Source organism: Acinonyx jubatus, chromosome D2, assembly GCF_027475565.1.
Source record: "Acinonyx jubatus isolate Ajub_Pintada_27869175 chromosome D2, VMU_Ajub_asm_v1.0, whole genome shotgun sequence".
In the NCBI taxonomy this organism is placed as follows: Eukaryota; Metazoa; Chordata; class Mammalia; order Carnivora; family Felidae; genus Acinonyx; species Acinonyx jubatus.
This window is the reverse complement of record NC_069393.1, coordinates 1,778,157-1,794,879: the sequence shown is the minus strand read 5'-3', so window position 1 is coordinate 1,794,879 and position 16,723 is coordinate 1,778,157. Positions and strand designations below refer to the sequence as shown.

The window sequence follows — 16,723 nt, the reverse complement described above, 5'->3', positions numbered from 1 at the left end:
GTCGGTTGAGTGTCCGACTCTTGGTTTTGGCTCAGGTCACGAGCTCATGGTTTCGTGGGTTCGGTCCCCACTTGGGACTCTGCGGACAATGCGTAGCCTGCTTGGGATTCTTTGTCTCTCCCTCTCTCCCTGCCCTCTCCCACTCGCGCCGTCTCTGTCTCTCTCAAAATAAATAAATTAAAAAAAAAAAAAAAAGAGAGAGAGAGAAGGCTTGGGTGGCTGGCCTGGGGTTGCCAAGCCTCAGGGCAGAGACACATCATACCCCTACGTGGGACGCTCCTGTGCTCCGGACCTGCGGCCCCAGTGCAGGAAAACTTCAGTAAATGTGTAACTCGACGGCATTCCAGCTCATCCTGTTCAGCAGTGAAAGCGTGTTATCGATCACCCTGACTTCCTGGAAGGAGCCCCTGCATGAGAGTCGCTCTGGCGCCTGTCCCCCGGCCCGGCCTGGCTGCCTGAGGCCCCCCACCCCCACCGCTGGGCCAAGTGATGTCACCCCCCCTCCTCCCCAGCCTGGGCACAGAACGCTCTGGGAACAGCGCCGTCCCCACCCCTCCCATATAAATAGGGCCTCCGCGGCCCTGCCAGGGGAAGAGGCTGCCTCTGTTTGGGGGAACTAAAGGCGGAAGGTAAGCTGGGAGGCCCTCTCCTTACACACCCCTCCCTGTCTCTCTCGGGGCAGCTGAGTCATATGCAGGGAGGAGAAGCCGGTGGGGGGCCTCTGTGGGGAGGTGAAAAGAGCTGCTGAGGGCCAGAAGCCAGGGGTCCCTGCAGCATGGGGACATCACCACGGAAGACTCACAGGCTGCCTTTCCCCTCCTGTCACAGCAGACATCCAGACGTGGGGGCTGTCCTCTCCCTCAGCACACCCCAGCTCCCATCAGAGGAGCCGTGCCTCCCCGGCAGAAGGGAAGAGAGTGGCCGGGTCCTCCCGCCGCCCATGAGCAGGGCTGGCGGGCCTCAGGGGCTGGCACAGGGGCAGAGTCATGGTGGCCTAGAGTCCCCTGGGTCCCCTGCCAGCAGAAGGAAGAGCAAACTTGCGGTGCAGGTGGCGGAGCTGGGGGAGGTGACTCCCCCAGCTGGGGGAGGCTGACTCAGTTGGCCCCCCGGGGCCGCGTCCCCACGGGGCTCGGATGAGGAGTGGCCAGCGTCTGACTCCCCGCCCCTTCCTCGAGGCAGCGCCGTCTCTGCGTTCAAGGCTGTGTTCTGTGCACTCATCACGCGGTACCCCCGAGCCTCGGGTGGCTCAGCCGTAAAATGGGACAAATGGCAATGCCTGGCCTTCCTTGCTCCTGAACCAGGGCGTATATAAATCAAAAGAGCTCATCTAACGTGAGAGTACTTTCTAAACTTTAGGATAAACTAGAAAGACAAAGTCCTATTGTTTTGTTCAAGAGGCACTACAGATCAGTGCTGAAGCGTGTGGACTATGGAGTCCGGGAGTTGGGGGTGGGGAGGGGGGGAGGGCCTGGGTTTGAATCCTAGTTCTGTCTCTGACAGAACTGCGTGACCTGTGTGGCCTAGAGCAAATCACCGGACCTCCTCTGCAAACCAGCGGTAAGTGCTCCATTTGACAATGATGTACCGAGTACCTACGAGGTCCCAGGCGCATTTCTGGGACCGCGGTGTCTGTGCATCAGCCAACAAAACCGAGCGAGGACCCCGCGCTCATGGGGTTTGCTTTCATGTGCAAAGGGACAGAACTGAAAACGGAAAAATAAACAGATACATGCTGCAGAGGGTTACAGGGTGATCGGCGCTAAGGGAAAAGGAAGTAAAGCAGGGTCAGCGAGCTCAGAGTGTCAGGCGTGGCGGGGGACAGTTGCGGTGTGAAACGCGGGGTCAAGGAAGCCTCAGCAGGATGAGACGAGTCTATGGAAAGCCCTAGAACACCGCCCGGCAATGATAAGCATTGTATTAGGGTCGGTTGCCGATCTCACCATTTCATCAGGCCACGGAACCGGGAGGAGTCGGGATACCTGGAGGAGGGGAGGGGAGAGGGAGGCTGAGGGGGAGGGTGGTGGAGGAGGGGAGAATCACAGGCTCCTGCTGCGTGCTGACTTAGGACCAGCCGGGGCAGCAGCAACTGATCCCAGCTGAGAGCAATGACAGTGATCCATGAAATTGCTCCCCCCCCACCCCAGACGGTGCCGAGACGAGACAGTGCAGGAGGGGTGGAGCAGGGAGGGGGCTGTGCTTACCTGCCTGGCCCCAACCTTGGACGGGGTACCTGTTACTGCAAGATGTCTCCAGCACTCTGCTTCCACAAGCTTTCCTGATAACTCAGGGTGGTCCAGCTTTTTTTTTTTTTTTTTTTTTAATTTTTTTTTTTTTTTGAAGGGGTGGGGAGGGGCAGAGAGAGAGAATCCCAAGCAGATTCCATGTTGTCAGCGTGGAGCCCGACTCGGGGCTCGATCCTCCGAGCCGTGAGATGGTGACCTGAGCCGAGACCGAGAGTCGGACGCTTGACTGACTGAGCCGCTGGCAGGCTGACAGCAGAGAGCCCGACGCAGGGCTCGAACTCACGAACCTCGAGATCCTGCCCTGAGCCGATGTCGGACGCTCAACCAACTGAGCCACCCAGGTGCCCCTGTGTGTGCTAGTTTTGTATTCCAAACTGGTTTACCGCCTACCCTGGGGCCAAGAGGCCTCCAAGAGACCGGCAGTCTGGTCCACGTGTGGTTTTCGAGGGGAAAACTTACAACCAGGGGCGCGTGAATCTATGACTTTGCTTAGGGGCCATATCAAAGCCCCACAGACTGGGTCACTTAATAGACATGTTATCTCACGATTCTGGCGGCTACCCATCTGAGATGAAGGTGTCAGTGGGGCTGGCTTCTTCGGAGCCTCTCTCCTTGGCTTCTAGATAGGTGGCCATCCTCAGTCTGTACAGTGTCTTCCCTCTGGATGTGTCTGTGTCTTAATCTCCTCTCTCTTTTTTTTTTTAAGTTTATTTATTTATTTTTGATGGCGGGGGGGAGAGTGCACAAGCAGAGGGTGGGGCATAGAGAGAGAGACAGAGAGTGAGAATCCCAAACACACTGTCAACATGGAGCCCAATGTGGGGCTCAAACTGACGAACCGTGAGGTCATAACCTGAGACGAGATCAAGAGTCGGTCTTCACCGACCGAGCCACCCAGGCGCCCCTGAATCTCCCCTTCTTAGAAGGACACCAGTCAGATTGGAGTAGGTCCCACCCCGATGACCTCATTTCACCTAAATTACCTCTTTATGTCCCCAAGTATAGTACATTTTGAGGGACTGGGATTTCAACAAATAGCTTAAAACATTTTTTGCCTTAACGTCATGATACGTTATTGCCGAAAGTGGTCCCTTAAACACCGGCTTGAGTGTTTCCGTATTACTCTCTATTAAACATATAATTATTGATGGAAGCAGAAGATCACTGATTAACATAACGTAAAAGTAATATCAGCCACTCATATATCCTTGGAGACAAGTGCTTCCAGTATTTTGTGAAAACGCCTGTGAACATTTTTCCTTGATTTCACGGACGATTTCCTATTTCTGTTTAAACTCTCCAGAGGTCTTAATCCCAAGACATCCCCACCGCTATAAAAATTAGACAAAACAACCGGGGCGCCTGGGTGGCTCAGTCGGTCGGGCGTCCGACTTCGGCTCGGGTCACGATCTCGCGGTCCGTGAGTTCGAGCCCCGCGTCGGGCTCTGGGCTGACGGCTCGGAGCCTGGCGCCTGCTTCCGGTTCTGTGTCTCCCTCTCTCTCTGCCCCTCCCCCGTTCATGCTCTCTCTCTGTCTCAAAAATAAATAGACGTTAAAAGAAAAATTTAAACATTAGACACAACAAAACACAAAGCCCACCCCAAAATGAGCCCCGTGAGAGCGCAGCCCAGCCCACAGCGGCGTTGTGCACCTGCGCGGTGTCTTCCCCAGAGCTTTGAAATTTACCACTTCTCTTCGACGTGTGTAGACTTGGATAGATTTCTCCTGGACTGAACGATCGCAGGGAATATTGGAACGGCTAAAAGTCTGGCTAGAGGGCACCTCCCCACCGAGTAGAACTGTCACCCTTGACAAGAGGACATTTTTGCAGGGTCCGCGGAAGTGGGCGCCCCCGTCAGCGATGGCTCCTGCTGGTGCGAGCCTGAGGGCCGCCGTCCTCTGCCTCCTGGCCTGGGCCGGCCTCGCCGCTGCCGACCGGGTGTACATACACCCCTTTCACCTCCTCGTCTACAGCGAGAGCAGCTGTGAGCAGCTGGAGAAGTCCAACGCGGAGGCGCCCAAAGAGCCGACCTTCACACCGGTCCCCATTCAGGCCAAGACAACCCCTGTGGACGAGGAGGCCCTCCAAGAGCAGCTCGTGCTGGCCACCGAGGGGCTGGAGGAGGAAGACAGGCTGAGGGCGGCGAAGGTGGGGATGATGCTCAACTTCTTGGGCTTCCACATGTACAGGATGCTGAGTGAGTCGTGGAGCATGGCCAGCGGGGCGGCCATCCTGTCCCCAACGGCTCTCTTTGGCACCCTGGCCTCTTTCTATTTGGGCGCCCTGGACCCCACGGCCAGCAGACTACAGGCGTTCCTGGGCGTCCCCGGGGAGGATCAGGGCTGCACATCCCGGCTGGATGGCCACAAGGTCCTCTCTGCCCTGCACACCATCCAGGGCCTTCTGGTCGCCCAGGGTGGGGCCAGGGGCCAGCCCAGACTGCTCCTCTCCACGATGGTGGGCCTGTTCACAGCCCCCGGCCTGCGCCTGAAGGAGCCGTTTGTGCGGGGCCTGGCTCCCTTTGCCCCCATCACCCTCGAGCGCTCTCTGGACTTGTCCACGGACCCAGATCTTGCTGCCGAGAAGATCAACGCGTTCACGCAGGCAGTGACGGGGTGGAAAATGAACAGCCCCCTGTCAGGAGTCGGCCCAGGCAGCACCCTACTTTTCAACACCTATGTCCGCTTCCAAGGTAAGACAAACCCTGCGGGTGGGGTGGGCTCTACCCCCGGGCCGGTTCCAAAGGGTGACAGTTCCCTGCGTCTGTGGCTGTAATGCCAACATTTCAGCTCAGCAAGGGCCAGGCCTTGGAGAAGGGCAGGGTGGCGCATGTGAGGGAGCACCCAGGAGTCACTCTCGAGGAGGCGGAACTATCGGCCCACCTACCTGCTGCCCTACTCTGTGCAGCTACTAAAGTAAATCCTTCTACTTTTCTCATTCAATCCCCTGGCGGTGTGGTGGAGAGGTGTTACTGCCCCTAGAGGAAAAAACAACAACGCGGTGGCCTCCTCAAGAAGGCACAGGCACGAGCGGGTGTCCCAGGACCCAGGCCCCCACCTCCTGGCCCTGGGGCCCAGCTCTCCGCTCAGGAGGGAGGGGTTCCCGTCTCTTGAGAAGGTCAATGTCCATGCAAACATAGCCCGTTTGTTTGCTTAAATCCCTTTCATGTTGGGAGGGGCCATTACTCCCTCCTCCCCCGCAAAAAAATCCCTACGAAGACAGTTCGCTCATTCAATATATAATCACGGAAGAGGTCCACATGCAAACTCCCCGAGTGGGGCGTCTCCGAGGGGCCAGGCAGGAAGAACGCACACGTCCCGACCCCAGGTTGCCTATTCGAGCCTCAACAGGGCAGCTAGGTCCCACAGGCGAATGCCCAGGCTACAGAGCTGCAGATAAAAGTGCCCGAGGAAGGTATCTGGGGCGCTGAGCACCCAGAGGAGGGAGGGTCACTGGGGAAGAGGACAGAGGCCTGGGGGCGGCTCGGGGAGCAGGGCTGCAGTGGAGAAGAACAAACATGTGAGCAAAGGCTAGCGAGTTCGGGGCCAGGAACCAGGGCAAGGGCGGCTCTGTTTGGCCAGAGCTGGGAGTGAGCGAGCGTGGCTGGTGCAAGGCGGGGCCGGAAAGACGGGCCGGGTTCCGACTTGGAATCTGACGTTGGGAAGGCTGGCGGGTGTTGGAGCGGGCAAAGCGTTCTGTTCAGAGGTCGCCCAGGCGGCCTGTGCCATGTGCACGGAAGGCAGGGTGGGTGGGTTGGGGGGGGGGGGGACTCCCGGGAAGGCTGCTCAACGGGGCAGGCAAACCCTCCCGGGAGCACATGCTAAGGTAGTGGCTCCGCAAACTGAGGGGCCGGGGAGGGTGCGTTTGCGAGCCAAGCGAGCAAGCAGCCAAACCAGAGCCAGAGAGTGAGAGAGAGAGAGAGGTTTAACAGAGCATGGCTACTTTCTTACTCTGAAAACATTCTGGAAGCCTGTAAACCGCAAGGGGGCAGGACCTTCAGCCTGTTCTGGGTGCAGGAGGAAGACGGCAGACCCTGGAATGCTCAGGTCCCAGTGCTCACAGGTCGTGGGAACAGAGTCCAGCACTGGGGCCATCCAGCTGAGCGGGGGGCCGGGGGGGGGGGGGCGCCACACCCCACGGAGGACAGAGGGGACTCGTGGGCTCAGCTCGCCATTCCTAAGAGGAGCCCCAGGAGGAGAGCTCACTGAGGAAGTCGTGCCCCCAAAAGGCGAAGCTAGGGAGCCACAGGTGCCAGAAACGGGGACTCATTCTGGAAAAGCCCCCGTGCACGCGTTCACATGATGGGGCTGGACAAGAGGGGAGCGAGGAAAGCCACGAAGAGAAAAGCAGAACCGCGCTCAGGACTCCGACGCCCTGGATGGTCACCCAGCCCCACCACATCCCCCCTTCTGATCTCCCTCCCTGACCTTTCTGTGCCTCAGTTTCCATCCAACAGAGATGCACCTGTCCGCCACGGCGCGTCCACTTATGTCTTGGGAGCTCTGCGTTCCCCTTTGGCAATGACGTTCTATTACCGTGACCTGAGCGGAGGTCAGGTGCACGTTCCCAACTGGCGAGCACTTGGGGGCTGGGAGTCCGCGAGCTCCAGGGCACCCTTTGCCCAGGCCCTGCTGTCATCCCAAGCTGGGTGCTGGCCCTGACAGGTTCCACGACGCCAGCTGACTTAACCTTGAGGGATTTACTTAACCTCTGGACGAGGACGGTGTGCTGTGCTTTTCAGATGAGCAGACGGGACCGGGCAGCCGCCTCCGGTGCAGAGTCTCACGTCTTTCTGTCTTGGTGGGAAAAGAGTCAGTCTTTTCTTCCCCTGAACTAACGAGTCCCCTGCCAGGCCTGGGGGAGCCTGGGAGGAAGGACACCACGGCTTGTCGCTCCTGTCTCCCCAAGGCCCGACTACAAAGGGGGAGGGAGAGGCTGGGTCTGGCGGTCCCTTCTTGCCAGACCCAGGCCCTGGGAAGGCACCCTTGTCCTTCCAGCCCCCGCCCCTCCACTTCGGAGACCTCTGTTCCCAGAAAAGGGAGCCGTGGCTTTTGAAGCTGCCTTTACTCAGACCCCCAGCTGCTCTGTGACAGACTCACCCTTACCCTCCCCTCATTCCCCCAGAAACAACCCCGACGTGGGCCACTCACGGTGACCGAGGAGACTGCAGGGGGGAGGGGCTGTGCCAGGGGCTCCGGTCACAGGGAGGCCCCCAGGGACAGGGCCTTCGGCAGGCGTCCGTCCTGTCTCCCAGGACAGCTGAGCCGGGTGGCAGCTCGGTTCCGCCACCACGTGCACAGCCCTGCGGGAGCGAGGGCACCACAGAGGGTTCACCGCCCGCCGGCGAGGCCCGGTGCCAGCTTGCACGGAGCGCCTCTGCTCAGAGCCACTGGTCACGCCGGGTCGTAGAGGTGTCCCTGGCAGCACAGGGGCCCGAGATGTGGAGCCTTCGTGACAGGAGGTGTGTGCTCAACTCCGCGTCCTAGGACTTGAGAAAGGGAGTCTCTGTCACGGCCGGCCCTGCTCGCGGGCTGGAGAGCGAGCGTGCACTGGGGGCGTGTCGGGCCGTGACCCTATTCTGGATGGCGCGGTGATGGTGGATACAGGTCACTGCACGTCTGTCCAGACCCGGAGAATGTACGGCCCTGATGTCAACCACGGGTTCTGGGTCATGACGATGTGTCCGTGTCGCTTCATCAGCGTCAACGGACGTCCCGCCCTGGCGGGGGTGTCGGTGGGGCGGGAGGCTGTGCGTGTCGGGGGAGTGAGGGGGGGGGGGGACACGGGAAATCTCTATACCTTCCTCTAGCTTTTGCTGTGAACCCAACAATTGAATTTGTCTTAAAAAAAAGAAAAAGAAAAAGAAACTGAGCACGGCAGCCCACAGGCTATGGGCCAGGGCAGATCTGGGGTGAGTTAGTCACTCAGTCGTGGTGGAAGGTGCCTCCATTCTCCGCCTTCCTTTGTGGGCCTTAAGGCGACAGGTCTAAAGTCCCAGGGTGGCACCTGGCGGGTGCAATGTCTTCACCGCTGGCGGCTGGCGTCACCGCGGTGATCTTGCAGGAGGAGGACTTGAACGGGCCCCTGGGGCCGTGGGGCTGGTGATGCGCTGGGCGGGGAGAATGCCCCCCTGCCCGGGCTGCGCCTCGCCTCCGGGATCTGCCCTCCAGGCCTCGCCTGCCCCCCCACCTCTGCTCAGCGGCACCCCGCCCCGAGCCCACCCGCCTGCCCCTGCCCCAGCTGACCTTTCCCCTCATCTCCCGTCTGGGTCCGCAGGAAAGCTGAAGGGGTTCTCCCTGCTGGAGGGGCTCCAGGAGTTCTGGGTGGACAACACCACGGCAGTGCCCGTCCCCATGCTCTCGGGCACGGGCACCTTCCAGCACTGGAGCGACGCCCAGAACAACCTCTCCATGACCCGCGTGCCCCTGGGCAGGAGCGCCTGCCTGCTGTTGGTGCAGCCGCAATGCATGTCGGGCCTGCAGCAGGTGGAAACCCTCAGCTTCCAGCACAACTTCTTGACGTGGCTGAAGAATCTCTCTCCCCGGTACGGCTCCCGGGAAACCGCCGGCACCTCTGGGGCTGCTCCCCCTGGAAGCTGGGGGGGGGGGGGGCGAGGCGGGAGGGGGTGTGGGGTGAGCAGGGGCGGGCCGGGAGGCCCCTGCTGTTGTGGGCTGGAGGGCCTGGGCATCCCCCCATCACCCCTCCAGCCATCCACTGACGTGGCTCTTGGTTTACTGGCTTCTTCTGGGAGCACGAGTGGGGAGCACGCCTTCCTTGGGCTTGTGCTCACCCGCTGGTTTTGGATGCCCACGTTTCAATCTGCCCCTTTTGATGCCACCCCCCCCCAGCTCCATCCCCTCCGACACACACAATCTACTGCAATCCAAGAGCTTGTGGGGGGCCGACTTCCCAGAAGGGTTCGTACCCTTCCGAGAGACCCGGGGGAGGGGCTTTCTCTTGAAGATGACCTTGACCCCACAGTCCCCCTGGTTTGCTCCACTCCTGCGGCGGGGAAGAAAGCAATTCTCCGCTGGGGGCGCTACACTTGACCTACCACCCAGGCGCAGGGCAGTGGGGTTCGGAAATCTGCCCCGAGACAGGCACTCGGCGGGGGCCCAGTGGCCTCCTGAGGTCAGCGCTCCTTTCTAGATCATTTTTGGTTGTGGTGGTTGGTAAACGCCTAACACTTACCACGTGACCCATCTTTTAGGTACACGGCTCAGGGGCACGGAGCACATCCACACTGTTGCGTGGCCCTTACCGCCACCCATCCCCAGGATCTTTCCCTCTTCCCAGACTGGAACTCTGACCCCATTAAACACTAACTCTCCATTCCCCCTCCCCCCGCCCCTGGCCGCCACCTTTCTACTTCCGGTCTCTGAATGTGTCTATTCTAGGACCTCAGAGGAGTGAAGGCATACGGTGTTTGTCCTTTTGTGACTGGCTTATTTCCCTTAGCATCTTGTCCCCAGGGTTCACCCACGTTGTGGCCTGCGCCAGAATTTCCTTCCTCCTTGAGGCTAACATTCCATTATATGGATGGACCGTGCTTTGTGTATCTGTTCATCCATCAGTGGACACTTGGGCTGCTTCCACCTTTTGGCTATCGTGAATAATGCTACTAGGGACATGGGTCCACTGTCACCTCTTGTGAGGGTTTGGTACATCACTGGAAACATCCAGGGGCTCTCAGGGATGCCAAAGGAAGGTCAACTGAGCTGATGTAAGGAACGTGCCCACCACTGAGAGTGACAGGACATCCCTCCTATCTCTCTCTCCCCACCCCCCCCCCCACAGTGGGGGGGGGTTTCTATGTCAAGAACACCACTGAAAGGTAGCTAGTAAGACAGGATGCATTATTTCAGAGAATAGCATTTTAAAGTTCTCCAGGTGATACACCTTCAGTGCAGCCAACCTAAACCCAGAATGGAAGCATAGACTGTCCACAAACACCCAGAGAGCACCGCTGTTAAATGTATGCCCTTCTCACCGTATTCCCAAGGACACGGAAGTTTCTTGTTATGTTTGCTGCTGACAAACTTTCCCCAAGATGGCCTAGCCAGGTGAGGGGGGCCCAGGGCCTCACGGTGGGGGCCACCGGGACCTCCCTAAGTGTGTGTCACCCTCCCAGGACCATCCGCCTGACCATGCCCCAGCTGACACTGCAAGGCTCCTATGACCTTCAGGACCTGCTGGCCCAGGCCAGGCTGCCCACCCTGCTGGGCGCCGAGGCGAACCTGGGCAAAATCAGCGACGACCAGCTCAGAGTCGGAAAGGTACCGTGCGGGAGGTGTCTGTCTGTGTCGGAGCAGATTCCGTGGGTTCGCAGGGTGGGAGGCGTGGACAGGAGGGACACAGGGGGAGCTCCCGGGAGGTGGGCGGGGTAGGAGAGGAGAGCATGGCCAGGTAAGTGTGCACCCAGGGTGGGAGAGAAGTGACCAGAGCCTTCTAGGGCTTTCTGGGGACAGGTGGAGAGCCCATGTGTTCTATGGCTCTGCCCAGCCTGGCCTAGCCTCAGGGTCCCTCCCAGATCCTACAGCAGGGCCAGGACTTGGGCCACGACAGTGAGTGCCCCTAGGCCCAGTGCCAGCCCTGCCAGAGGGCCACCTGCTTCAGGGAAACGCTCAGCGGTAGGCAGACTGTGGCTCTGCTGCCTGGAATGACGCACCTCTGCAGCGGGGCCGCCTGGACGCTCTGCTGGGGAGAAGAAGGGCTGCAGTTTTGGCCTTGGAGACCACTGTTTGGGGGGCACGAGCCCCTGTGCTACGTGAGTGGGATGAACCGAGCACAGGGGCCCGCAGCCGAGGGTCCGGGGTTTTGCCCTGGATGGCAACAGCAAGGTGGGAAGTGGAGGGACTCTGGGGAGGAGCTGTCAGGTGGGTTGGGCCGAGTGGGGGTCGTCTACACCGAGGGGCGGGGCGTGCAGGGTCTGGAGAAACGCCCTCCAGCGACAGCACTACACAGCTGGGCCCTGAGGGCCTTCGGGAGCCGTCCCAACACCTGCTGCCTTGCAGGTGCTGAACAGCGTTCTTTTCGAACTAAAAGCAGACGAGGGAGAAGAGCCCACAGAGTCCGCCCAGCAGCCTGACGGGCCCGAGGCCTTGGAGGTGACCCTCAACAGCCCGTTCCTGTTCGCGATTTATGAGCAAGACTCCACCGCCCTCCACTTCCTGGGCCGCGTGGCCAACCCGCTGAGCGCGGCGTGAGGCCTGGGCTGCCACGGAGCCGCGGCTGTCACCGTGAGCGACAGGCACACAGTAACGCCGATTTGTCACCCGTCTTCCACTTTTCCTTCCAGTGAGTCAGTGTGGAACGGGAAGGAAGCTGTTTCTCCCTGGTAAACGTGGCACTGTGTATCATGAGCAGCGGAACCTTTGGGAAGAAGGCCTCCCGGGTTCTTAGGTTTATCTTGGGCCAAGTGAAGGGGGGGGGGGGGGGCGGTGCCAAGAACCAGAGTTTATTAGCACAGGATGACTGTTCAGGAAAAAGTGCGAACAGACTTAAAACCGGTTCGTGAAACCAAAAACTGCTTTCCTTTTTATCAGAGAACAGAAATCGGGCTTTAAAATTATACAGTTTTCACGGCCCTGGGTTTATACTCGGTTATGGAATATGAACGCACGACCTGCATACGGTCTCCACGATGCCTTAGTTTTTTGTTGGTTTCTTGGTTGTCTTCCCCAGGATGCTGTGATCTTGGAAAAACACAAGAGTCTGAATTTGTGTTAGAATGTTAATACCACGGCTGGTCATCCCTTGTGTTCTTAATAAACGTCTTGTAACAATACGCAAAAGAGGAAAATTCTTTTCACTCTGCAGCAAAACAAATACATGTCATTTAGCTTAACAGGCCGTACAAATGCTAAGTGCGTTCAAGGGCTTTGAGCCATATTTTGGATGGAACTTCCCTGGAAGGTGCGGGCCGGTACTTGGCTGTCATTTGGAGAGGTTTTAGATGATGCTTTATTCTGGACGCTTCCATCCCTAAATGGCAGATGGGCATGGGGGTGAGGGGGGGGGTAGGCCCCATGCCGCGACATGCAGCTGCGAAGGAACGGGGCAGGTGGGCACCTCTTCCCTTCTGGGGACACTGGGTCGGATCGCTGCTCCCATCACCCAGGGACTGGAAGACAGAGAAACGAATCCTTCCATCTGCTGAGTGTCTCTGAGCAGGTTAGACACCCGCGTTCCTAAGCTCGGGCGGGGACTGGGGAGGAGGTGGGCACCCAGAGGCCCACGCTGTTGCTGGTAACAGTGAAGAGGCTTCCTGATGTGCACAAAGCCCCGTCTCCTCCTCCCTCCCACAGCTGCTGAAGTAACCAGGCAGGCTCTGTAATATGGTAACCGACGGCTGCTGGACAGTCACCGGGGGGTAAGAGTGGGGATGACGATTTCAAAGGCGACCCAGTTCTTGCCGGTAGGCGCGTTCAGAGGCGTAAGCAGAAGCATCCCGTGTTCTGCTTGAGCGGTGACTGTGCTGCCCACTGGTGCCCAGGCCCCGCCCACCCCCCTTCCTGGGCTTCGTAGCCACAGCCCAGGGCACCGTAGCCACAGTCCAGGGCGCTGGGGCCAACTGAGCACGTGCTGTGAGAGGCAGGCCTGCTCCTCTGATTGAGGCTCGGACCAAACAGGAACACAGAACAGGGACGCCCTCCACGCCCCAGTGTCCCCCTCACGTTCCCAAGCGCCCTGCCAGACTGGAACGCAGCTCCCTGCTCTGATGTCAAGGTCAAGGGGACAGCTGGCCCTCCCCCCACCCCCCCTGCCCTTCTGTGGCAGTGGCAGGCACATGAGAGGCAGCATTGGTGGGTGCTCGGGAACGTGGGTGCCAGAGATGGGCGGGCTGAGCAGGAAGCCCAGATCCAACATGTGCTGGGACCCGGAGCAGGGGACATCGCCCCTCTGGGCCGCGCTGCCCTTCTGTGTAAAGTGGGAAATACCCGAACGAATAAAAGAGTAACAGCAACCATGTCAACGGCAGTCAGTCCACAGTGAAGTCAGGACCTCTACCCTGTCTGAAGTCCTGTTCCATAAACGTACAGCAGGCAAAGCGTCCTCCCCTAGAGCCTCCGGAGGGAGCACTGCCCGGCCAACACCTTGATTTTGGCCAGTGACAACCATCGTTGACTTCTGGCCTTAGAGCGGCCAGGGAATAAACTTGTGGCAATGTGCTATGGCGGCCAAAGGCAACACTCAGGCACGTCTCCTATCCAGCACCGCTGGGGGACCCTCAAGGCTCTCCCCCCACATTCCAACCTCTTCAAGAACTGATGGTCCCCCCATCCATTAAAGAGGATCACCGGCCATACAGGGACCAGCTGGCACCTGGGGGGGCGGAGGAGGTGAAATGTCCCAGGGGAAGCTTCTGGGGGGGGGCCTCGAGTTCGCAAACCCCTCCCTGCCTTTGAAGCTGCGGGTGAAGATCTCAGTGCCTGGAGACCTGCCTCCCCTTCCCCAGATCAGCCTCTGCTCCCTGACCGCACAGGGGCCCCCGCCGCATGGCACACAGCTATGGACGGCTGCTTTGAGGCTCTAATGCGCAGCGAATGAGCCCGGGCAAGAGTTTCCCCGCAAACATCAGTACCTCACCCGGTGTCAGGCTGAGCGACAAGGGCCCCAGCGGGACAGACACAGCAACAGCACCCGTGCTTTGTTTGGTCGCTTTGAATAGGCAGCAGTCCAGGAGCCCTGTCAAACTGTGGGTGTCGATGGGGGTCCCCCTGTTCACTGCTGGCAGGGACTTTGTCCCCCCAGACCCCCGGCCCAGACCCGCTTTCACCTGGGTTTACCTCCCATCACGCTCTGCCCTCCCTGGGTCTCTCTTCTCAGAGGTCCAGCGGGGGGGCAGCAGCTGGCATCCGATTCCTCGCTGGTTTGGGCTTTTGGAAACGGCCACTGGATGCCAGGTCTCTGGGGGGGAACTGGAAGTTGAGGAAGCAGGAGCGCGTTAGAGAGTCACGACTCAGGGCGCCGGGATGGCTCAGTGGGTTGAGCGTCCCACTCTTGATTTTGACTTGGGCCATGATCCCAGGGTCGTGGGATCGAGCTCCACATTGAGCATGGAGCCTGCTTGGGATTCTCTCCCTCTGCTCCTCTTGCCCACACGCTCTCTCTCTCTAAAGAAGTAATAAGCACAATCAGAGTCTCATGACTCCATGTGGCCCTTGGTGCCACCCAGCCCCACCCAGACCCCATCCCCAGCATCTGCATTGTCACCGGGAGCCCAGGAACGCACACTAGACTTTCGGGTCAGGGTTGAGGCCGGCCCGGAATCTGCGCTCCCAGCCACAGGCTTCGAGAAGAGCCGGGGCCACAACCGGCAGCGCCCCCTCTTGGATTCCCGCTCTCAGGGGGATGCCACGTCATCGATCTGAACCGGAGCCGTGGCGGTTCCTCCCGTGAGTCCTAACAAGACCGCAAACGAGAAACGGTCCATCTGTGTGCGCGCTATGGGTTCAGAGCCGTTCCTCCCACCCCGTCCCAGCACCTCCCTCTCCGCGCGGACACACACTTGTGAGGTGCCCAGGGCCAGCACGGAGCCCCAGGAGCCACCACCGACGTCCTCCTGATTCGTGCACCGTGGTTTTGAAGTCGTCCCCAGTGACCTGAGACAGCACCGTCCCGCTGCGGCTGGGGGAACAGAACACGGTGCGATCCTAACTTCGTTTCAGAAAGCGACTGGCCGGGGCGAGCACATTTCTCCCATTTCTCCCACTGAGCAGGCTGCTGGGGCTGGAGCAGTTGCTAGGAGTACCCAGTACCCGGTTGCCAACGATCCCCTGCTGTTCTTTGTCCTCGGCTCTTTTATAAACTGGGAAGTGGGTCAGGATGTTACCAGGATACAAAATGCCACCGTTTGGCAGATTGCTTAACGCCAATGTGTTAATTCTGGGGGGCGGGGGTGGGGTGGGGTCTGTTTCTCCGAAATCTTTCGTCACTAAGTTCCAAGTCGTCCTGGGCTTGCAAAGCGCTTCCCCGGAAGGCCGGGGAATGATTCGTCCCCTCCGGCCTCAGGTTTCTGCTCAGGACCTGGAGCTTCCCACGGCGCACCCACCCAGGACGCTCACCAGATCCCGAGCCTGTACGGAGTTCAGGACCTGAACATGACTTTTGCCGGATCCGTGCGGCGACCCCCGACCCGAACAGACACGAGGCTGCCGAAGACAATCCTGCTTCAGAAGCTTCGAGTGTGAAGCGTCCCCTCCTTGCTGCAGAGACACCGGCGTGGGTGATGCCCAGGTGCTGTTCCGGAGCCCGCTGGGTCGCCACATGGCACGCAGGATGCAAACCACTTTGCCTTTCTAAAATCTGAAAAATTCTAGGCACCGAAACACGTACTGAAGGTTTGGGACAGGTTTTGGACTCGAGGACCATCCCGCGTGGGTTGGTTTGTCTGTTTGGTTCCTGATAGAATTCGCTTTTTTTAGCGCAGTTTTAGGCTCCCGGCAAAACCGAGCACACAGTAGTTCCCGTATGCTAATGATAGGTTAGACGTCCGGTGTCCTAAAAATCCTGTGTGCCCCACCTGTTCATCCCCCACAATTCCGGCCACCACTCGTCTTTCTCGGTGTCCGTAATTTTGCCTCTTCCAGAAGGCCGTAGAGCTAGGATCTATGCACAGCCTTTTCGGATTGGCCTCTCTCTCGCTTAGCAATATGCGTTTAAGATTCCCCCAGATGTTTTCATTTCTTTTCAGGACGGAACGACATCCCATTGTCCGGATGGACCGTTTATTTATCCGTCCATGAAAGACAACTTGGTTGTTTCCAATTTGGGGCGGGGTGGGGGGGGGGTGGGCAGTGATCCGTGTGCAGGTTTTTGTGTGGACACGGGCTCGCCATGTGGTTTTAAAAGCTGCAGGACGAGCAGACGTTCCGGGTGCCTCTCAGAGGCTCTCACAAACACCGCGGGTGGTGAATGTCAGTGACTCGCAACACTTTGGGGGGGGGCGGGTCCCACAGCCCACCTCCCTACATTCCATGTTACTCTACGCTTCCGTGGAGTTACCTGCAAAGTTACCCTCTGAGGCTCGCTGTGAAGCTTTGTTAAGCGGGTCCAGACCAGCCTTTGGTTTAGGCCAATGTGGTGCCGCTCCTGAGGCCGATCCTTCTGAGGGCGCCACTTGTGGCCACTGTCAGAGCCTTTCCATCCTGCCAGCGGGAACACGCCGGGGTCCCCTGAGCCTGGAGGATGATTCTAGCCGCTCCTTTCTAGGACTGCTTTCCTCGCCTTGATAGCCTCCTGCCCCACCAGCGGCTAACCAGCATCCGGCTATACAAAGTGAGCCACCTTCTTCTCCATACTCTGCCCCCCAAGGTCTAGACTCCTTGCCCCACTCTCCCCCCACCCCACCCCCCCCACCCCGACTCCAGACTCTCTCACATCAGAGTCACCGGCTCCGGGTCCCCCTGTGCCTGGGCCTGGACACTGTCCACACACAGCCCACCTTGTTTCCCTTCTCTCTGGGATCCTACACTGC

The 16,723-nt window shown here is 59.2% G+C and overlaps 1 protein-coding gene across 2 annotated transcripts; it reads left to right on the top strand.

Annotated features, from left to right (window-relative positions):
• Window positions 1-497: 497 nt before the first annotated feature.
• Window positions 498-12,031, top strand: AGT (angiotensinogen). Of its 2 annotated transcripts, XM_027046932.2 has the most exons (6): window positions 529-629; window positions 1,501-1,557; window positions 4,075-4,936; window positions 8,521-8,788; window positions 10,376-10,520; window positions 11,259-12,031. In XM_027046932.2, exons 3-6 carry the CDS (start codon window positions 4,105-4,107, stop codon window positions 11,448-11,450), a joined length of 1,437 nt encoding a protein of 478 aa, XP_026902733.1. In that variant the 5' UTR covers window positions 529-629; window positions 1,501-1,557; window positions 4,075-4,104; the 3' UTR covers window positions 11,451-12,031. The 2 variants fall into 2 exon arrangements, with proteins under 2 accessions (XP_053063938.1, XP_026902733.1); XM_053207963.1 differs by lacking the exon at window positions 1,501-1,557 and having other exon boundaries at window positions 498-629.
• Window positions 12,032-16,723: the final 4,692 nt, after the last annotated feature.

What these genes read in the sequence shown, in the direction of transcription:
- AGT (XM_053207963.1), top strand. Translation starts at nt 4,105, where the DNA reads ATGGCTCCTGCTGGTGCGAGCCTGAGGGCCGCCGTCCTCTGCCTCCTG. An exon ending in CACCTATGTCCGCTTCCAAG is followed by an intron (nt 4,937 to 8,520) that starts GTAAGACAAACC and finishes CTGGGTCCGCAG; the next exon opens with GAAAGCTGAAGGGGTTCTCC. An exon ending in ACCAGCTCAGAGTCGGAAAG is followed by an intron (nt 10,521 to 11,258) that starts GTACCGTGCGGG and finishes GCTGCCTTGCAG; the next exon opens with GTGCTGAACAGCGTTCTTTT.